General features: G+C 44.6%; 2 protein-coding genes and 2 non-coding genes across 5 annotated transcripts in view; 1 reads left to right on the top strand and 3 right to left on the bottom strand.

Moving 5' to 3' along the window:
- The window catches only part of Srr (serine racemase), a 31,452-nt gene extending 12,132 nt beyond the window's left edge, over positions 1 to 19,320 (top strand). Inside the window, exons 2-8 of one of the 2 annotated variants that reach the window (XM_052756068.1) lie at positions 3,082 to 3,253; positions 4,895 to 5,021; positions 5,208 to 5,311; positions 7,354 to 7,473; positions 7,565 to 7,639; positions 8,030 to 8,239; positions 18,891 to 19,320. In XM_052756068.1, the coding sequence (XP_052612028.1) occupies positions 3,082 to 3,253; positions 4,895 to 5,021; positions 5,208 to 5,311; positions 7,354 to 7,473; positions 7,565 to 7,639; positions 8,030 to 8,239; positions 18,891 to 18,926 (844 nt within the window). In that variant the 3' untranslated portion in view covers positions 18,927 to 19,320. Of the gene's footprint in view, positions 1 to 3,081; positions 3,254 to 4,894; positions 5,022 to 5,207; positions 5,312 to 7,353; positions 7,474 to 7,564; positions 7,640 to 8,029; positions 8,240 to 8,485; positions 8,750 to 18,890 lie in introns of those variants that run through there. The other variant, XM_052756067.1, reaches the window with a different exon arrangement.
- On the bottom strand, positions 8,862 to 22,048 carry Tsr1 (TSR1 ribosome maturation factor). The gene is made up of 15 exons (XM_052756061.1): positions 20,934 to 22,048; positions 20,670 to 20,773; positions 19,590 to 19,809; positions 19,353 to 19,487; positions 18,498 to 18,922; positions 16,879 to 17,038; positions 16,348 to 16,505; positions 14,290 to 14,483; positions 13,193 to 13,355; positions 12,876 to 12,986; positions 11,718 to 11,850; positions 10,002 to 10,118; positions 9,396 to 9,536; positions 9,224 to 9,298; positions 8,862 to 9,122 (listed from the first exon to the last, which is right to left on the bottom strand). The coding sequence occupies exons 1-15, from the start codon at positions 21,028 to 21,030 to the stop codon at positions 8,944 to 8,946; spliced, it is 2,412 nt and encodes an 803-aa protein (XP_052612021.1). The 5' UTR covers positions 21,031 to 22,048; the 3' UTR covers positions 8,862 to 8,943.
- On the bottom strand, positions 11,543 to 11,633 carry LOC128123579 (small nucleolar RNA SNORD91 family). Its single transcript, XR_008222752.1, has one exon. It is a non-coding gene; the product is annotated as a small nucleolar RNA SNORD91 family (small nucleolar RNA).
- LOC128123580 (small nucleolar RNA SNORD91 family) lies at positions 12,672 to 12,764 on the bottom strand. The gene has a single exon (XR_008222753.1). It is a non-coding gene; the product is annotated as a small nucleolar RNA SNORD91 family (small nucleolar RNA).
- Positions 22,049 to 22,114: the final 66 nt, after the last annotated feature.

A 22,114-nucleotide genomic window follows, 5' to 3' on the forward strand; every position in this document is an offset into this window, starting at 1 on the left:
ATACCTATACACATAAATAATACATCTTTTTAAAAAGAAATCAGCTGGGACTATGGGCGAAGCTCACTGATAGAGCATTTGCCCTGAGTCCTTAGATCCCATCTTCAGCCTGTGGGGGAGTGGGGAAAACACTTTAAAAGCTAACAAGATAATCTAGTAAAGTGTCTCATTACATAATAAATATGCAGAAAGCTTACTCTTCGTGTATATTATCAGCAAGTAATCTTAAAATTTCATGGCAGGGGCTGGAGAGGTGGCTCAGGAGTTAAGAATACTAGCTGCTCTTCCAGAGGACCCAGTTAGATTCCCAGCATCCACATGGCAGCTCACAACCATCTGTAATTCCAGTTCCAGGGATCAGATTCCTTCTTCTGGCCTCCCTGGATGCCGAGCACACCCATAATACATATACATACACCAAGGCAAAACATTCATTCACGTAAATTTAAAAAAAAATTTTTTTTAAATGATATAGCAGGCTGGAGAGATGGCTGATTGGATAAAGACTCTTGGAGTGGAGCCTGACAACCCAAATATAATCCCCAGGCCCCACATGGTAGAAGAAAAGAACCAACTTCCAAAGCTGTTCTCTGATGCCACGGCACTGGCACCCGCCCCAACACACAGGGGGAATAAAATTTAATGAAAAGCAATATAGCGAGCCAAGCAATGATGGCGCACGCCTTTAATCCCAGCACTCAGGAGGCAGAGGATCTCGGAGGCCAGCCTGATTGACAGAGTGAGTTCCAGGGTAGCCAGGGCTACCCAAAAAGGCAGAGCAATATTACAAGGCAGAAGTGAATAGACAGCATTTAGATACTGTTGTTAAAGTAAGAACTGATACAATCAGCTTGGCAGTAGATGTCAAATGTCACAAAACTGACATGTTACTACACTAACATGACACTTCAGATGTGCATGCCTTTAGATACAATTATGAAAACCCTGAGGAAGCTGAGCCAAATGGAGCAAGAAAATCTTTGATTCTAACCATCATGTAATGTATGTATGTATGTATGTATGTATGTATGTTTTAGAAGCTATTTCCTTTAGAAGCTATTTGAAAAATGTTTTATTAAGATGGCATGAAAGCCAGACACAGTAGTGTAGGCCTGGAATCTCAGCCCTTGAAAGGTAGAGGCAAGACAGTCAGGATTTCAAGGTTATGTGCTACATAGTGAGTTTGAGGCTAGTCTGGGCTACATAAGACCCTGTCTCAAAAACCGAACTAAATAAAAAGTAAAAACACGGTAGGACTGATTGAGGCATGGTGGCTCGTACTATAATCCCAGGGATTGGGAGGCCAAGCAAGAGGACTGCTGTAAATTCAAGGACACCCTAGTCTACACAGTGAGTTGTAAGCTAGCCTGGGCTGCAGAAGCAAGGCCCTTTCCCAAATGAATAAAACTTAATAATACAGCCAGGCTTGGTGGCACATGCTTGTAATCCTAGCATTTGAAAGAAGAAGGCAAAATGATCAGGAATTCAAGGTTATTCTTGGCTACATAACAAGTTTGAGGCCATCCTGGGCTATATGAGACCAAAAAAAACCTGTAAACCAGAAATACTGGCCCATGCTGTGATTCTGGCAGTCAGGAGATGGAAGCAGGTGGGTTGTGAGTTTGAGGATCATAGTGTGAATTACATGTCAGAATCATCCAAAAAGTAAAAAACGAGATGACTGATTGTTGGGAGTACTCGCTGCCACTCCTGGTGACTTGAGTTTAGTTCCCAGCAACCACACCAGGCAGCTCCACACTAGCTCCAGAAATCCACTGGCCTCAGTGGGCACATGTGCACGTGTAGCATACATTCACATAGACACATAAACCTTCACATCTTTTTTAGTATATGTGCTGCCGAAGCGAGAACAAGATTTTTACATCTTTTAAAAATAAAAATCAGCCAGGCAGTGGTGGCACATGCCTTTAATCCTAGCACTCAGGAGGCAGAAGAAGGCAGATCTCTGAGTTCAAGGCCAGCCTGGTCTACAAAGGGAGTTCCAGGACAGCCAGGACTACAGAGAAACCCTGTCTCAAAAAACCAAGGAAAAAAAAATAAATGTTTTTTCTCAAAGTAACTTCTGTTCATTTATTTACTCAGAGTCACACTGTGTAACCCTAGCTAATCTGAAACTTACTCTGTTGACCAAGCTGGCCTTGGACTCACAGAGAGATCTACCTGCTTCTGCCCCCAGAGTGCTGGGATATAAAGCATGTGCCACCACTCCTGGATACATTTGTGTGAGTGTGTGTATGTGTTGGCCATGCATCCCAAGGCACATGTGTAGAGGTCAGAAGGCAACTTGAGAGTCACTTCTTCCATTGTGTGGGTCCTGGGGACCAAACTATGGTCATCAGGCCTGGCACTAAGTGCCTTAAGCTGCTGAGCCACCTTGCCAGTCCCAATATTTGTTAATTTTTGAAATAAAAATATAAGCCAGGTACAATGGCACACACGAGTAACCTAGGAATCAGAAGGCTGTGACAGGAGGATCCGTTGGTTTTTTTGTTTGTTTGTTGTTTGTTTGTTTTTTTTTCTTCAAGACAGGATTTCTCTGTAGTTCTGGTGCCTATCCTGGATCTCGCTCTGTAGACCAGGCTGGCCTCAAACTCACAGAGATCTGCCTGGCCTTGCCTCCCAGTGCTAGGATTAAAGGCGTGCGCCACCACAGCCCGGCTCCCTTGGGTTTTATACCAGCCTGGACAACACAGTGAAACTTGAGACTCTGAAAACAGAAGATGTAATGGCCCAAGCCTCTAATCCCAGTACTTAGGAGGCAGAGGCAGGTGGATCTCTGTAAGTTCAAGGCCAGCCTGGCTATACAATGATGAAAAGGTACATCCCTGTAGCAGTGCCAAGAGATTGAGTGGAGGCTGATAACTTCACTTTCAGTAGGGACAAGAATACGTACTTGTACTTCAGCTGTAAAGAAGTTCCTCTGAACAGAAATCCCAGCATGCTAGTTGTGGGAACAGTTCTGCATAGCACCTCAGCCCCCAGCTAGTCTCCTGTCTCAGTGCTTTGAATAGACCTTGTTTGGCCTGTGCTTTAACCCCTTGTCTTGTTCCTGGGTTTCAGAACCATGTGTGCTCAGTACTGCATCTCCTTTGCTGATGTTGAAAAAGCTCATATCAACATTCGAGATTCTGTCTACCTCACGCCAGTGCTAACAAGCTCCATTTTAAATCAAATAGCAGGACGCAGTCTTTTCTTCAAATGTGAACTCTTCCAGAAAACTGGGTCTTTTAAGGTAACAATCTATTTTGTTATCATACTGTTTTCCAGTCTGTTTGTTTTATTCTCCTGTCAACTAATGGGGTGGCTGGAAGTAAACAAATGTCTTTTTGCAGTTGGAAACAAGAGGTTGCACAATTTTCAAGTCCTGGGTACCAGGTTTATGACATTGGTATTTTACTTCTTTCACACAACCTAAAGTCCCTTATAATTATGGTCCCATGAATCTTGTCTAAATAAGTTAAAGGTATGCACCATCACACCTGGCTGTATTTTTGTTCAGCTGTACAATGTTTTTGTATTTTAAACAGAAGAATCAGAAATAAGATTGTCCTTGGCTACACAGAAAATTTAGTGACAGCCTGGGCCACATGAGATCCTGTCTTCAATTTTTTTTTCTTTTTTTTGAGACAGGGTTTCACTGTGTATACCTGACTGTCCTAGAACTCACTCTGTAGACCAGGCTGGACTTGAACTCAGAGATTCACCTGCCTCTGCCTCCCAAATATTGGGATTAACACAGCTAATTTTTTTTAACAAAGTAAAGCAGTTATAATAATTTACTGTAGTGAAAAATACTCTTTAAACTTGGTATAGTTTTAAGTGTACAATGTTTAGTTTACAGTACTATATAGCAATGTCTTCAGATCTTCCCAGATCTATCTTCTGTCCCACAAAACACTCACTAAATGTTCTTTAGAGGTAGGTGTGGCAGCTCATCCCTGTAATCTAGCACATGGGAGACTGAAGCAAGAGGATTGGCAGGAATTCAAAGCTACTCTGGACTATTGGATTAAGTTCGAGCCCAGCTGAGGCAACAGAGTAAGACTCAAACAGAAGTGGGCACGGGGTGGGAGTTAGCTCAGAGGTTAAGAGCACTAGCCGATCTCCCAGAGGTCCTAAATTCAATTCCCGGCAACCACAAGGTGGCTCACAACCATCTGTAATGAGATCTGGTGCCCTCTTCTGGCTTGCAGGCATACATGCAGGCAGGACACTGTATACATAATACATAAATAAATCTTTTTTTTCATAAATAAATCTTTAAAAAAAAAAAAGAAGTGGGCACGGAGGCCAGAGAAATGGTCCTGCAGTAGAGAGTACTTGTTCCTACAGAGGACCTGGGTTTCAAGTACCCACACAGTGGCTCAAAAACATTTATAACCCAGTTCCAGAGAATCAAACAGGCTCACACATCATATACATAAATTTAAAAAAATAAAGGGGAAAAATGTCCCGTGTAAGTATTATACCATTTTACCTTTACCTTTATATATATTTCTATTTAGACAAATACCATTGTATTGCAGCTGCATGTAGTATTGCTCAGTATTTCTTTTCCCCGCTTTGGTTTTTTGAGACAGAGGTTCTCTGTGAAACAGTCCTGTCCAGAATGTCCTGGAACTCACTCTGTAGACCAGGCTGGCCTTGAACTCACAGAGATCTGCCTGCCTCTGCCTCCCGAGTGCTGGGATTTAAAGGCGTGCACCACCACTGCCCGGCATTGCTGAGTATTTTTAACATTCTTCAGTTTATTGCTTGGAAGCAATAGGCTCTATCACATAGCCTGGGTGCACAATGAACAAGTGAATTAATTTCTCTGAACATGTCCCCATTGTTAAATGAGGCACCATTTATAATTCACCATCTCTTCCAGATTCGTGGTGCCCTTAATGCCATCAGAAGCTTAATTCCTGACACTTTGGAAGGGAAGCCCAAAGCTGTTGTTACTCACAGCAGTGGAAACCATGGCCAGGCTCTCACCTTTGCTGCCAGACTGGAAGGTACTTCATTTTCTCAGGGTGCAGAATAGTGTCAAAGAGGAGTGGGCAATACTCTCATTTCAGTAAGAGGGGTGACAGCTGTGGAAAGGAGTTTCCAAAGGAATCCCTGTTTGCTCATAGGCAAATGATCCAAGTGTCTATCCTCGAAGCTTCTCGCACTACCTGATCATGTTCTTCCCCTCCCAGGGATTCCTGCTTACATAGTGGTGCCTCAAACCGCTCCCAACTGCAAGAAACTGGCAATTCAAGCCTATGGAGCCTCTATAGTATACAGTGAACAGAGTGACGAGGTAAGGAGGGAGGTGTTCAGCATCACTTACTAGCTTCACCTGACAGACTGTCTGCCTCCCTTACTGGAGGCTTCTCTTTGCCTTAGCATGGCCAACCTTTTCCCCATCTATCCTTTCTTGATGTCATTAGTCTCAGCTTAATGCCGCTAAAGCCAGGCATGGTGGCATGTGCCTATTCTAGAGTTCAGGAGTAAAAGACAGAATGGCAACTGCCAGACCAGCCTGAGCTACAGAATAAGACTTTTTCTCAAAAAATTTAGCAGCTGGAGCTATATGCCTGTAGTCTCAGCACTTGGGAAGTACAGGCAGGCAGATCAGGATTTCAAGGTCATCCTTGGACCCAAGTTCTAAGACTAACCTGAGGACAGACGGACAGACACAGGTAGATTTTACTTTTAGACAGGAGTCTGTCTACATAGAGCTGTCCTGAAACTCTATATAGACCAAGATGGTCTTGAATTGAGAGATCCACCTGCCTCTGCCTCCAGAGTGCCGGGATTAAAGTCATGTGCATCATGCCCAGTCAGAAATTAAATTTTTCTTTTTATGTGCAGTTGTGTTTTGCCTGCATGTATTATGTCTGACGCTGTCAGATCCCCTGGAACTAGAGCTACAGACAGTTGTAAGCTGCTGGCTGCTGTGTGGCTGCTGGGAATTGAACCCGGGTCCTCTGGAAGTACATACAGTCAGTGCTGTTAACCACTGAACCATCTCTCCAGTCCCAGAAATTAAATTTTTTTTTTTTTCAAGATGGTTTCTCTGTGTAGCTTTACGCCTTTCCTGGAACTCACTTTGTAGACCAGACTGGCCTCGCACTCACAGAGATCCGCCTGCTTCTGCCTCCCAAGTGCTGGGATTAAAGGTGTGCGCCACCACTGCCTGGCCAGAATTTTTTTGTTTTTTGGTTTCTTGAGACAGGGTTTCTCTGTGCAGCTTTGCGCCTCTCCTGGAACTCACTTGGTAGCCCAGGCTGGCCTCGAACTCACAGAGATCTGCCTGGCTCTGCCTCCCGAGTGCTGGGATTAAAGGCGTGCTCCACCACCGCCCGGCCAGAAATTAAAATTTTAAAGAAGTTTCACTATGCTCCAACAACCCAACTTTCCTCCCTGGACATCAGTGATTTTGTCTAACACCAGTTTCCTGGCCTTACTCCCTACTCCCCATTCCAGCCGTCCTCAGCTCAGCAAATAGCAACATTTATCTTTCTAGTTTCTCAAGAAAAAAAAATTCTTTGATAAATTCCAAATACCACATCCAGATAATCTGTCCTCTCAAATTACACACACACACACACACACACACACACACACACACACACACACACACACACACACGCTGTGGTGGCTGGTGAGTAAAACACCTGCTGCCAAACTTGATAACCCAAGTTTAATTCCTGGACCTAAACAGGTTAGGACAGAACTGACTCCCAGTCCTCTGACGTCTGCACACATGCCAAATTGGGTATGATAAAATCTTAAAAAGAAAAACCAGAAGTTTTACAGTCCAGTTCCTTAACAGCCTCTACCATTACCACCTTGGTCCCATCCAGCATCAGTTCTCACATAGACTCAGTAGCCTAATTTGTCTCTGCTTCCACCCAAGCCCCCTACAGTATGTTTTCGATAGCAACCAACTTGTCCATTCAGACAGTTTTCCACCTCAAAGTTTGAGGATTGTTTTTGATTTGGTACTGGTACCTTGTACATACCAAGCACTCACTATGCCCAGTCACCAACGTTCCTAGGATGATTTCACCATTCCATCTCTCTGCCAAGCCACCTCCTATATTATCCTCTCCCTTAATAGTTCTTTAGAAAAGCCAAATATTTCTACCTTGTATACCTTCAAACATTTTTTAAAAGATCCATCACTTGTTGTCACATAGAAGCCCCTCAGCCACCCAATGAAAAATCTATTTTTTCTCACAAGTACTGAAACATTTATAAAGAAATACGAAAAATTCATTTTCTTTGAAGTATTAAGCGACTGAATTGTATTTTGGAGGACTCACTGTAAGTAAGCTATATTAATGCTACTCTTAGTCCAGGGAAAAGGTCACTCAAAGAATTATGCAAGAAACAGAAGGCATCTTGGTCCATCCCAACCAGGAGCCTGCAGTGATAGCCGGACAAGGGACAATCGCCCTGGAAGTGCTGAACCAGGTAAAATGCCACCGTTCTATCTAGCCACTAGGAAGTGGTCTTGCTGCATATATAAAGCTTTACTATTGGCTTATTTATAATTGTACTACAGGTTCCCTTGGTGGATGCACTGGTGGTCCCAGTAGGGGGAGGAGGAATGATTGCTGGAATAGCCATTACAATTAAGGTGAGCCAAGTTAAAGGACTTCCTGGATTAGGAATGTAGGACCTATATCACACCGCATTGTGGATAGTCACTTACCATTCCACCAAATTACCATTCTCTCATGGCCTCCTTTGCTTCACTGTCCTTTTCATCTATGATATCACAGCATGAAAGCAGTTGACCATGGGTGGCATCCTCGCTCCTTCCCAAACTACCAGAACCAGTCATAACTTAGACAATTAAGTCACTTATCAGATACTTTTATTAAAATGCTTCAAGGTCATATTTCCATTTCCATATATAAAGAAAGAGCCTTCAGTAACACAGAAAACACGTGTTGTACATTATGCCTCCTCTAGGTCTGCAGGCAAAGGCTGCCAGTTGGTGTACAGCCTCTGTTCCTCTTCGCAGGCCCTGAAACCCAGTGTGAAGGTATATGCTGCCGAACCTTTGAATGCAGATGACTGCTACCAGTCCAAACTGAAAGGGGAACTGACTCCCAATCCTCATCCTCCAGAGACCATAGCAGATGGTGTCAAATCAAGCATTGGCTTAAACACCTGGCCTATTATCAGAGACCTTGTAGACGATGTCTTCACTGTCACAGAGGACGAAATCAAGGTAAGACTGGGAGGGGAAAAACAGCAAGTCTAACTTCCTAGGCAAAAGAAACTATCATGAACAGATAATCAACCAGGTGACCTGTGACACATGGGCACCCAGACAGTAGCAGAGCTAGGCCAAGTTGTATATGCATACTTTATTAGCAAGCACATACATACTCATCGCAACAAACCCAAACATTTATTTCATTTGGTGTCCAGCTCTATTTGTTTCATTAATCCTTCCTCCTTTCTGTACCAACAGTATGCAACCCAATTGGTGTGGGAGAGGATGAAACTGCTCATTGAACCTACTGCTGGTGTCGGACTGGCTGCAGTGCTGTCGCAGCATTTCCAGACAGTCTCTCCAGAAGTGAAAAACATCTGTATTATACTCAGTGGTGGGAATGTAGACTTAACCTCCCTAAGCTGGGTGAAGTAGGCTGAAAGGCCAGCTCCTTACCAGACTATTTCTGTTTAAATTCATGAGGTAGAGGCTGTCTCTAAATGAAAATTGTTTTCCATCTTCGCTTTTTTGTTTTCAAAACCCTAATGGAGTATTTCAGTAAGAGCTAGAATTTGGAGACCAAGAAACAGTGTAAACCCCACTTAGTGGAGACATGAGCAGCTGAAACAGAAAAGCACAAACTGCCTAGTCACAAGCCAGACTCCCACCCACACTGGAGTCCTGACCGCAGTAGACACAGAATCACACTGACTCCATTACTCCATGTCCACTTCAGAGGCTGTTGAGGAGATCTCACTTTTCACCCATGGTACTGGTTCTGGTACATATGGATCATAAGTCCATTTGGGGAAAACTCGCTTATAGAGGTTCATTAATACTGTATCCTGAGATTTTAGCTTCCCATCAAAACTGCACTTCATATGGCCATGGGTACCTAGAAGGAAAACAGCAAACTGGTCAAAGTAGACACTTTTAAACAGTAAACTTTATAGTCCAGTAGTCCATTGGTAACACCAGGGTATCCCAGTCTCTTACCTAGAGGCTCCCTGATGTGTCCCCTGCGGCCCCACTTGGTTCTCAGTTCCACAGGCTTAAACCACATCACGTCCTCTTAGAATGGAACAGAGACACAAAATAAAACCCACAGCATCAAGCCAGTCCTCCCACCACAGGGAATCAGATCCCACACTCCTTCATTCATGCCTACCTCTGTTGAAGAACATGTAGCGCACTACTGCCATCTTAGTAAAAATTTTGAAAGGATGGCCACTCAGAACAACTCTCTTGATGACCATCCTGTCTGGATCCACTGATAACAGATGGCCTGTAGCAATGAGGCTGTGCATTCCTAGGAAAGGAGAGCTGCTGTTAATCTACAGGCCAAATCCTTCAGCTACTGCTCTAATCTGGTGGTGGTGGTGGTGGTGGTGGTAGTGGTGATGGTGTTTTGGTTTTTCGAGATAGGGTTTCTCTGTGTAGCTTTGCTCTAATCTATTTTAAAGACCCATGCAAGATTATCTTGGAGAAATGCACCATTACCTTTCTGAGGCCACAAGGACTACTGAAAGATATTTCTATTGAGCCAGTCCCCCCAAACCCACCTTAAATATAATACTCCAAGCAACACCTACTGAAGTGTGCCAACAGGTAAGAACTAGTTATCACCCTGGGCTTACATACCCCCTCAATGAGTTTGAAATTGGTATTTTTGAAAAACCACCAGTTTACCTTAATACAGTTAAACCCCAGGTTTAATTACAGAAAAGTAATGGTCCTAGTAGGTTCATTATTTACCATTTAGAATTCAACATACCATTGCTTCTCTGCTTGAAAAGCAGCACAGATGCAGGAGGAAAAGTGATTGGCGCAAACACTGTCACCACTCGGGCCGCATCAGCAGTCAAGAATCTCTGAAATTTATGTTTATCAGCTTCCAACGGAAAGGTCCCAAATAAATAGAAAGAAGAGCGAAAAGCCTTTTGAGAAACCATAAAGCAATCCAAAGGGCTGTTAGGAGCTATGTTGCTGCCACACATAGCCCCACCTTTTAAAATTATAGTAAAGGAGATCAAGCATAGGGCTGTGTATACACTAAGTGCTCTGCCATAGATCTACGTCATATTCTCAGCCTAACTGTAACTTAACCAAAAGCAGTGGTATTTAAGATTCATGTTTTTGTCTGGGTATATCCTCATGGTGTGTGGGTGTGCAGGTGCCTCTAAGCTGACCAGTGTGGCTACTGGGAATTGAACCCAGGTCCTCTGCAAGCCCCAGTCTGTTTTGTTGAGACAGGGCTCATGTATTACAATATACCTTCCTCCATCTCTCAAGGGCTAAGATTACCAGCTTCATCTTCTGTTTCTCTACACTACTAACTCTCAGACAATTTTTCCCTGCATTAATACAACTAAAAGAGAAAACCTAGTCCCATCAGTGATTTTTTTTCAACTGGAGACAGAATCAGAGCTTAGACTATGGCTGGCATTGAAAGAGTCCTCCAGGTGATCTGATCTCACTACAACCAATACTTTTACTCAGACTGACTGTGCAGCAACTCAGTCTTGAGCAGAAACATTTTCTACCTAGAAAGCCAAGCTCTGGTGTGCTGGGTACAGGACAGTAAGCTAGCAGAAAAGCTCTGTTCATCTGTAACACAGCTATTGCATTCTTAAAATAATAAAAGCTTTTTATTAATACATTTTGTTTTTTGGGGGGTGTGGGGGCATATTGCTACAGCACTAGAGTAGAAGTCAGGGGACAGTTCTCCCCTTCCATCATGCAGGGTCAAGGCACCCACTGAATGTAGGTCCTCAGGTTCAGCAGCAAGTGCTGAGCACCTGACCAGCTCCCAATTTCTTGCTATTCCAGCTACTCAGGTACATTAGTGTGCCTTCATAACACCATGCCAGCTGGGCATGGTGGTGTACCCCTCCCCATAATCCACCATTCTGAAGGTCAAGGAAGGCCAGCTTGGGCTACATATTAAGACCTTGCTTCTCAACTCTCACAAGACAATCATACACAATATAGTTAGATACTTAATAATAAATAGGCAAAATAATAATAATACTGGGAGGTAATGGTTAGAGAACCCAAAGTTCAAAGCCCTCTTAACCCTGTTTCAAAGAGCGCCCCCCCCAAAAAAATCAAAAGACATGATGCCATGTTTCAGTAAAACTTTGTTTACAAAATGATGTGATAGATGAGAAAATTTACCCAGAGCACCAATTATGCTGTCATCATCTGTCTCCTGTCACTGAAAGGCAAGTGAGCTATGATCCTGTTCAAAAGCAGGCAACACGTACTCCTAAAGCTACCAACTCTGGTTTAAAACCTACTCTGGAACAATACTCAGAGCAGAGAAGCCTCAGCACAACAGTTTGCATCACTGGGATGCTTCAGACAGGTTCAGACATCTTGAAGGAAAACATCATCGGCTCCTAAGTCAGAGTACTGAAACTCTCTCTCACTGTATTCCGCCTTCAACCGTAAGACAACAGGTGACAGACCCCAGCAGCTTCGTGCTAACCTGCTGTGTGCTGAGAGAATAAAGGCGAGGCTCGGAAGCGCCTGAATCCACAATGGAAGATCAATTCTTCTTTGGCCTTCACGGGTTCTGTGTTGCCAGGGTTCCGACTCACCACCATGTTCAATACTGACATCTGAGGACCAAATAAAAAATGTTTCATAGTCTAGGCATACAACGGCCTAACCTGAAAGGCAAGCCAAACAAACATTAGTTTCTCTCTAAGAACTGACCATGCTAGTTAATGACATCATACAGATGTCATATAAATAGTCCTTTTTACCCACCACCAACTGACATTACAGGTGATACAGGCCTTATCAGTGCTTCCACACACATGTCTAAGCTAACTTACTGGTCCACTTCTAACATTATAAGAGCTAAGCCATAGTTAATGACCTTCACATTGCCTGATCACCATATAGCCTCCCAACCAAAATCATCCAAGCCTCCACAACCTTTATAGCAGCTGTCCCACTCCTAGTGTGCATGACTACTGGCCACCTAGAGAACAGATCTTTACACTGGCATAAACATTTACTTTTAAGACTGCTAGCCCCAGGCAGGAGAGATGGCTCAGAGGTTCAGAGCACAGACTGCTCTTCTAGAGGTCCTGAGTTCAACTCACAGCACCCACACGGTGGCTCACAACCATCTATATAATAAGATCTGGTGTCTTCTTCTGGCCTGCAGGCAAAAACACTTATACAGTATACATAATGAATAAATCTTAAGGAAAAAAAAAAAGCCAGGCGGTGGTGGCGCATACCTTTAATCCCAGCACTTAGGAGGCAGAGCCAGGCAGATCTCTGAGTTCGAGGCCAGCCTGGGCTACAGAATTCCAGGAAAGGCACAAAGCTACACAGAGAAACCCTGTCTCAAAAAACAAAAAAACAACAAAAAAAAAAGACTGCTTGCTACTCCCCATTCTGATCTTTGAAAAAAAAAAAAAAACATACTTAAGGAAGTCTCAGAACCACACAGACTGCATCACTGAGATGCTTCAGACAGGTTCAGACATCTTGGGCTTAACCATCATTGACTTCTCTCTATTCTGATTCCTCAATCAAAATGGTAGCCTTTCACCTCAATGAGCAAAATGTTGTACACCTTGGAAAAATATTTGGAACTCTGCCATTTCCCCACAAAACACTGATTTACCTTCTGTTCATAAGGTAGTAAAGAAAATGCAATCAAGGGCGCTCCTTTCCTGAAATAATTAACCACTGAGACAGGGACATCAGAGACATGGAGTGTGACATACCAGCCAACCTGCCAGAAAGATGCACAAGACAATCACAGGGTTACCCTTAATGTCCCAATAGTGACAAAACCTTTCTCCAAGTTAAGCGAAAAGTGTCATCATTCACAGATGTGTCAACCACCCAGATTCACCTTCTCAGTTAATTATCTCTGATCCCTCTTTGTTCCCAAACGAGGAAAAAGACAAATTACAAGGTGGACAAGAAGGCAGATACCTCAGCTCCTTCAGCTTCTTTTTCCTCAATCTGTTTAAAGATTCTTTTTCTAGTATTAATAAAATTCTGAAACTGAAAGATCCGAGCATAATCTCGAGGAAGGTTTTCCTTAGGGTCCCAAGGAGATGTCCTGAAGCTCTTGAGGCCTCTATATTTCTGAAATCTAGAACACAGGTTTTTAAAGAAAGAGGTTTAGATGGCGCTACATAAGACTCACCTCACATGGTCAATGCTCTAGCTTTTTCAAAGTACTCTTATCTAGGAAAGTAACTCAGTGATATAATGCTTACTTATTATACACACCCTGGGTTCAATCCCCAGCACAGCACAAATCACACATGCCTTGAAGTCTTTTATATACCTGTAGTATCAGCACTGGGGAGGCTGGGACAGGATCATGTGTTCCATGTCTGCCTGAGCTACAAAGTGAAACAGTCTGAAACTAAAAATTACTCAGTAGAAATCAAAATATCCTAATGAATTAAAACTGGGCATGGAAATATGCAGGAAGATCCAGAATACCTTGCTCTACATGAGACCTCAACTCAGGCTTTCCACAGGGGACAAAGATATATAGTGCCCCCCTGGTGCCTACCAGGGACTGTGGCTCTTCAACCTGCCTGAGAACTCTAATACCCAATACTGACACTCGCTTTTCGTCAGGCTTACTTCAAGAAAAATCACCTACATTTTCTTGCCTTTTTTCCCCGCCTTGGTTTTTCAAGACAGGGTTTCTCTATATAGCACTGGCTGACCTAGAACTCACTCTGTAGGCCAGGCTGGCCTCGAACTCAGAGAACCGCCTGCCTTTACCTCCTGAGTGCTGGGATTTAAAGGTGTGTGCCACAACTGTCCAGCCTTCTTACTTTTACGAGCATTTATTCAAAACATACACTCTTAGTTCCCCAAATACACTCTTACTTCCTCAAATTCTTTTGAGCATTTACTCCTGCAGGGAATATTTGCTAATTAACCTAGGTATGTCTGTTTCACTAGGGCCCTCTGAACCTTGACTGTGTTTCTGCTTCTCAGATAGCATGTTAGCTCTACAAGGACAATGTTTTTCTTCATTTGCTTCCTGCTCCCATAGTACTAACCGAATTCTAGCAGCCACATCACGGGGGGTATCGATTTCATCTGGAAACATCTCTTCCAATCTTTCTTGTTTATATTTCTCCAACATTCTCTCCTCAGCCTCTTCATCTACTTTCTCGTCATAGAGATCATCACGCACAGACTCCCCTAGAGTCATAGTTTCACATTCCTCCTCTTCCTCCTCACCACTCTCATCCTGTAAAACGAGGGATCACAACTATGCATTATGAAACACACTTAGTAGTCTTAGCATTTGGGAAGGTGAGGCAGGAGATTCATTAGGAGTTTGATGGCAGCTGGGTGACAGAGTAAGAAAAAAAAAAAGTAACAACCCCAAACAAGGCAGAGGTAGAGTGCTTTCCTAGTACACATAAAGCTCTTGGGTGGATCCCCACCCAGTACTGCCTAAAACTGGGCAGATTTCACATGCCTGAACAATCAACACCTGGGTTCAAGGTCATTCTCAGCTAGAGTTCTAGATGAGCCTGAGATTCATAAGACTATACCCCCCAGCCCCCACCTCCAAAAAAACAAAAATCATAGCACCAACAAGGTGGCTCAGTGAGTAAAGGCACTTGTTTCCAAATGACCTCCTTTCTAGACCTGAGTTCTATATAGAGAACCCAAATATGGAAAGGGAGAAATGACTCAGTAAGCTGTCCCTGACTGCCTCCCACCCCCCACCCCCACAAGAAAGCCCTGGGTGTAGTAATAAAACTTGGGAGGCAAAGGAAGGTGGATCTCTGTGAGTTCAAGGCCAGCCCGGTCTACATAGTGAGTTCTAGAACAGAGCAAAATAGTGAAACTCTATCTCAAACACCCCCTGCCAAAGACATACACCCTAAAAACCATATGGGGGGTGTGGTTCATCTGGTAAAGTACTTCCCTAGAATTTGTGAAGCCCTGGTAATTGATTCCACATCAAAAACTAACACACAGGATGCCAGAGTATCTCTATAATCCAGGCACTGGGGATGTAGAGGCAGAGGCAGGAGATTAAGGAGTTCAAAATCATTCTCTGATACATACTGAGTTCAGGGCTAATACATGGGATACATGAGAACTTGTCAGAAAAAAAGGACAAAACTACCCAACAACAACAATAAAATGATGTGCCAACGTCTTCAACAACAACAACAAAACCAAACTAACAATCACATGCCTATGGTCCTAGCTCTGGGAAGATGAAGGGAGGAGGGACTGCTTGAGTTCAAGGGCAGTTATGGGCTAATGAGACTATCTTAAAAAAAAAAATTGCAGGTATTTCAGGAGAAACCTACCCATCTCTACCCCAAAAGCAACTAAACAAAGATTAATTTTCCTAGACACCTATCTGTAAGCAATATAAATACAAAACTGTACGTGAGAGTGTGATACATGGGTACAGACACGCATGTGGTGGTCAGAGGACATCTTTGATTGTCCTCACCTTCCACCTTGAGACAGGATTGTGGGAGACCAGCCCCCACACTTATTTACTCCAGGAACTCTTGAGGATTGAGGGATAAGAGACTTAGAAATAAGGGGGAGAGAAATAGAACACACAGGACAGACTCAGGTGGGCCTGGATCCTTATCCACCGGCCCAGAGCTTTATTCCAAAGGTCTATTTTAACAGTGCCAAGGGGTGGAGCCAAAGACCTCCCCCTTGCTAGTTATAGTCAAGTGTAGACCCATACAAACATCTGGTGCCCAGGCCCGTGGTTCAATCAACCTCTTATGCAGTCCTGATGGGTACAGCCACCAGGAAACCTAGTGGGCTCCAACATAGGATTTTTTGTTGTTTGTTAAATCATGCTTCACATGGGCTCTGGGAATTCAAACTCTAAGTCCTAACATTTATGTGGCAAGTACTTTACACAAAATAAACTAACAAGAGAGGAAGTAATAAAAACATCCTTTCCGTAATTATAGCAATTCTTTTTTTGGGATTGTTTTGTTTTGTTTTAGACAGCATTTCTCTGTAGCTTTGGAAATTACAGCCATTCTTAAGCAGCTGATTTCACACAGCCACATTTTTGAAGTTGTACACACAAGTGGCCCAGTGGCCCATTTTCTTACCTGGGACTCCTCTTCCATAAAACCTTCATGTTGTAGATCATCGTACTCATCGCCTTCCCCACCACTTTCATCACCTTCATCCAAAATCCATTCAGCCTGGTAACTGGATGTTCCTTTAGGGACCTTCTTTACCACCCTGGAACGCTGCTTCAGTAAATCTGTAAAACCCAGACAATTCATTAATTCACATTATTTATATATTAATTATACTTCCTTTCTGTATTCTCACTATGCAGACACTGCTACCAACATGAGAAAATAGCAGTTACATGAGAACAGACTACTTCCAAATTTAATTCAGCTATCTTGGTTAGCAACCGATACACAGCTAAATAAACCCTGTAATGAACTTAATATCATTTATTATTTAAAAAGACGAGCCTCGAGTGATTTTGAGAAAGGAAGCAGAGCTGTGCCCAGTGTTTGCTTAGTACAGTCATGTAGTATCTGAACTCTAGCCACTTCCTCATCCAGCCCTATAAGCAAGCAGTGACCAAGTAAAGAACTACTAACATGTTTGCTACCACTGACCATTTGCCTCATCCAGTTCCTCCTCAGTAGGCCAGGTTTGCTCCCCTTCCATTGGATCTGGAAAAACCTCTGTTTGTAAAGTTTCCTGTTGATCAGGGTCTGCTTTCATCAGAACCTTAAGGTCTTCTTCCATGTCAGCTACAGCATCTGTAGTACAAATCTAAACCAAAAGCAGGTAACAGTCTATCACACATTAACCAAGTCTGGTAAATCTAACAGTAACTAACCCAAGAGATCCACAAATTAAACAGAAATCAAAACATACCAAAATTTCCAAATGGCTGTCTTCTAGCATTTCAACTCTGCTCCCCTGCTTAACTCTTGAGATCATTTCTAAGAAAATCTGACAACACTCTCCTACCTGTTTATTACACTCCCTTTCAAACTGCTCTCTTCAGAATTCAAATAAACCCTGCATGATGTTGCACACCTTTTATCTCAACGCTTCATTGGCAGAAGCAGGCTGATCTCTGCAAAGTTTGAGGCCAGCCTGTTCTATACAGTAAGTTCCAGGCCAGCCATTGCTACATGGTGAGGTCCAAGTCTTTAAAATAAAGTTCAAAGAAATCCTCTACTCCATCACTATACCTAGGTTCACATAGTCCCGATATTCTTTCACTCTGTGAAATTCATAAGCTAGTCATTCTTCCAAACACTTGGTTGACCGTGCTCTCCTATGTAGCTTGCTAGTGTACTCTCAATTTCCACAGCAGGTCTGCACCTGCTACTACACATCTGGTACTACACATCTGCTACTACATGTTACTATACATATGCTACTACATGCTACTATATTTCTTAAATTCACAAGTGTTCGTTAATTTTTTCCCCAATTCAAATAAATTCTGAGAAAAGAGTCCACATCTGCCACCAAGGCAGAGCCAACTGTGCAGAACACCTGAAAGTAATGGATAAATACAACTGATCGATATGTATAATTGTCTATTGCCTTACATTTCAAACTAGCCACCTCCTCACTTGTGCAAAAACTATCTTCTCTGAAAATTAAATTTTCCATCCTGTGCCAAGTTATATATACAAATATACATTCTTTAAAAAAAAAAGGGGGTGGGGTGGGTATTTAGCTTGGTGGTAGAGCACTTGCCTAGTGAGCACAAGGTCCTGGGTTCAGTCCTCAGCTCCAAAATAAATAAATAAATAAATACTCTAAAAAATAAAAATAAAAAACAGAAGCCAGGCAGTGATGGCACACACCTTTAGTCCCAGAACTTGGAAGGCCAAGGCAGGTGGTGGACCTGTGTGAGTTCAAGGCCAGCCTGGTCTACAGACCAAGTTCCAGGATAGCCAGAGCTACACAGAGAAACCCTGTCTTGGAAAACAAAAACAACAACAAAAAAACAAAACAGTCTGGGCCCCAAACTCAATAACCTGAGTCTAATCCTCTGGGCCCACAAGGTAGGAGAGCACCAAACCCTGGCAAGTTGTCCCCTGCCCTCCACACCAGTAATATGCTCCCTCTCCAGCATACAAACATAAAATCTGTAATAAAAAAAAAAAAGTTAAAGCCAACAATCTTGGGCAAGGAATGTAGCCAAGTAGTAGAGTGTCTGCTGAGGCCTGGGTTCGATTCACAGGAATGAAAACCCTATCCACCTTACCTCCATTGCCATGCTTGGTTTCTTCTGGGACTGAATCACTCTAGGATTTAAAGGGAAGGGGTCCACAGGGGCATCTATCTGATTCATTTGGAAATCACCATGTCCAACGATATGCAGCAAACTATTTACATTCAGAGTCCTCCCGCGAACATAGCCTGAGATTTTCAGGGTGCCCACTAAGTTGCTCTCCTCACTAGGCACAAAGTCAGCAACATGGGCAAACAAGTAAGCCCGCCGATCTCGAAAAGCAAGATGCCGTTGCTTCTGGTTAGCCAACTGTCTAAGCAGCACAGTTGCCTGCTGTGGGGTGTCCAGCAACAGGACTTCATGCTCGGAAAAGCGTTTCAGCACTATTTTACTTAGCTTCTTCCTGGCATCTATGTGTTTCTTTAGTGGGAGGCCAGAAAGCCCCTGGACAGCAAGTGCTGAAAGAAGAGAAAGGAAGAATTTAGTGACGTACTGCTTCACTACTGGAAAATTCATTTCCAATCACAACAACCCAACGGTCACTGGGAAACTCAAGACTTAGCTAACACTAATGAAACGTCAAAATGAAGTACATCTTCCCAGTTTTCCTCTGGGCAAGAGCAGCCTAGATATAAAAATTCTCTTTAAGCCAGATGGTGGTGGCGCACGCCTTTAACACCACTGCTCGGGAGGCAGAGGCAGGCAGATCTCTGTGAGTTAGGCCAGCCTGGTCTACAGAGTGAGTTCCAGGACAGCCAGGGCTGTTATACACAGAGAAACCCTGTCTCAAAACAAAATAATAATAATGATAATAAAAAAGTTGTTTTAAAGTAATAAAAAAAGCTAATTAACTTTCTTTGCTGGTCTCCAACACTCCAACACACTTACTGTAGGTGGGAAGGCCCTGAGCAAAGAGGCAAGACAGACAGTAATCCCCAGTGCTGTCCCAGCCCTCTAGTGGATCCAGGAGGAACAGGATGGTATCAGCAACTTTCGCCATGTCTAAGACAGTATGCAGATCCCCTGGAAACAAGCAGACACAAAGCAGAGGAGGCAGTTAGAACATTATAATCAAAAAACAGAACTACTTAAACATAATGTCAGAAAAATACTGGATATTCTAACCTGGTCTTGCATATGTGAAAAACCAGCGACGTCTCACTACACGGCTTAGAAGCATAAAGCCTTGGGTGCTTCCGAATTCATTCACGTACACTGTTCCCAAGATTTCATTCTGAAGTAATGTAAATGCCTCTGGAAGGGAAATCCTGTTGTGCAGAGGCACCACGAGCACCTGATGAGGAGGCCCATCCTTGCTGCCCAGCTGCCTTTTCTCTGCCAGAACCTAGCAAAACAAAGGTTCAGAGACTATTTCATTCATTTGCTTCACTATTACATCTTCAAAAACACAGAAGCTGCCCTGCCAAAGCACAACCCCCCAACCTCTTTGTTGGCTTGTAAAAGTAGCAAGGGAACTTTAACGTAAAACATTAGAAAACATCAGAATAGCTGGGTGTGGTAGGCCAGGAGGCGAGAGTTCTAGGCCAGCAAGGGCTACATAGTGAGACCCTTTGTTTAAAAAAAAAAAAAACAAGCCGGGCAGTGGTGGTCCACGCCTTTAATCCCAGCACTCTGGAGGCGGAGGCAAGGGGATCTCTGTGAGTTTGAGGTTAGCCTGGTCTACAGAGTAAGTTCCAGGACAGGCTCCAATTCTATACAGAGAAACCTGGTCTCGGAAAAAATACAAAACAAAAAAACAAAAAACAACAACAACACAAAAGCCCAGTAGTGGTGACGCACGCCTTTAACCCCAGCACTTGGGAGCCCGAGGCGAGTTCGAGGTCAGCCTGGCCTACAAAACTAGTTCCAGGACAGCTAAGGCTGTTACACAGTGAAACCCTGTCTCGGGGGGGGAGGGGGGGGGGGGAAGAAAGAGAAAAAAAAGAAAACATAATAATACATAATAATCAGAATACCCTGCAAAAGAACAGCTGGCCAAATAAATGAAGATACCCAAGAAAAGCATTTTCTTGTTAAAGGCCACGTATACGCGTTGTCAAGTTTGGCAGGGCCTCGGACTAAAAAGAGCATGGCCTGAAGGTACCCTGGGTTTACTCTCCATTTTCGGCCCATTTCTAGTTTGAGACATTACCCATGTAAAACCATTCAGAAGCCGCACCGTGTCCCAACCCCCACTCCTCTCACCGCCTCCCGTTTCTGCTTTCGGAGCTGGTTGGCACGATGTCTCTGGTCTACTCGGCTGAGCTGCTTCTTCGCCTTCTTGCACAAGACTTTCGGTCCTACACGGCCTGGAAGGCAGATCAGAAGTGGCTGTTCTGTTCCGCACCATGAGATTAACGAACAGGAACCTTTCCGCGCTCCTTAAAAAAAAGCCCTTGGCCAGGGTCCCAAGTCTAGCCTCGGTCTAGGCACGGCTAAGCAGCCCTCCTTCCTCCTCTGTCCACTCACCTTTGCTGCCCACTTGTGCGGACCCACCACCGCTGTGCCGCCCGCCTTTATGAGCTTTATTCTGCTGCTTCAGCGGGCCGGAGCGGTGAGCCGCCATCCTGCGGCCCACATGCACCGAGTAAGCACTACTTCCGGGAGGAGCCGAGCGCTTCCGGCCCCGGGGCAGGACCTCAGTCCCGGACGGACTCTCGCGCCTTCTCGCGAGGTTTATTCCGGTAGCCAGTGAGCCCGGGGTGCCTGAGTCCCCGCAAATACGTCGTGGCAACTTTTCCCACGCTGCAGTCCACTGATGGGGGCTGGCTGGGAGACTCCGGATGTAGACGCCAGACTCCGGCCCTTGATTCAGGGGCCTATTTTGCGACCATATTTCAATTTTTGCACGCTAAAGTGGTATCACGTGGGAAGAAATAAAAGTCCTCCTGTCACGTAGATTTTGCACGCCGCTCTCTCCGGTCCCATTGATTTCTATAAGGTGATAAAGTTTTATAACTGAGTAACCTTTTCTTTCCCCGATTACTCTGATTTCCAACGCGAATCACTTAAGTGGGTTTCGCCTGACCCTCGCCGGCTCCGTTCCAGCCAGTCTCTTAACTCCAACTCGTGCCCCCTCTTCCCACAAATCCGCAAGATGAGCCAAGCGGGACGGGAAGACCCTGCGGAGGGTGAGAGCTTCCTCTTGCGCTCGGGCTCCGGTTCTCCATAGCTCGCGGCTGGATTCTTGCTTTCCTCCCACAAGCTTTGCAACTAAGAGCGACTGACAGGCCACGGGGTTCGGAGGAGTGATTAGACCGGATTCGAACCACAGGAACCCAGGGCCGGGAACCCTGGGCTCCTAGCTCCTCTCCGAGGGGCCAGAAGTCGGGAGCAGTCACCGAGGTTGAAGCCAGCCCAGACACAAGCCCCTTTCCAGAAGTCCGTCCGCTCCGCCGCTCCGGGGCGAGGAGCGGGCTCCCAGCGCTCACAATGCGGGTTCGCGCCCTCGGGGCGGGAGCCTGCCCGTCGCCATGACAACCGTCCCTGCGGCGCGCGCCGGGGCCCGACGCCCCCAGGCGTCCGCACCCGCCCTGACCCCCCCCCCCTCCCCAGTCGCGGCGCACACACCCCCTCCCTGCCGGCTGTGGGAAGGGGCCGGGCCTGCTGCCTGACGTCTGCGGGGCTCGGAAGATGGCTGCGGAGCTGAG

This window comes from Peromyscus californicus, unplaced genomic scaffold, assembly GCF_007827085.1.
Source record: "Peromyscus californicus insignis strain IS unplaced genomic scaffold, ASM782708v3 Scaffold_3__1_contigs__length_106647218, whole genome shotgun sequence".
In the NCBI taxonomy this organism is placed as follows: Eukaryota; Metazoa; Chordata; class Mammalia; order Rodentia; family Cricetidae; genus Peromyscus; species Peromyscus californicus.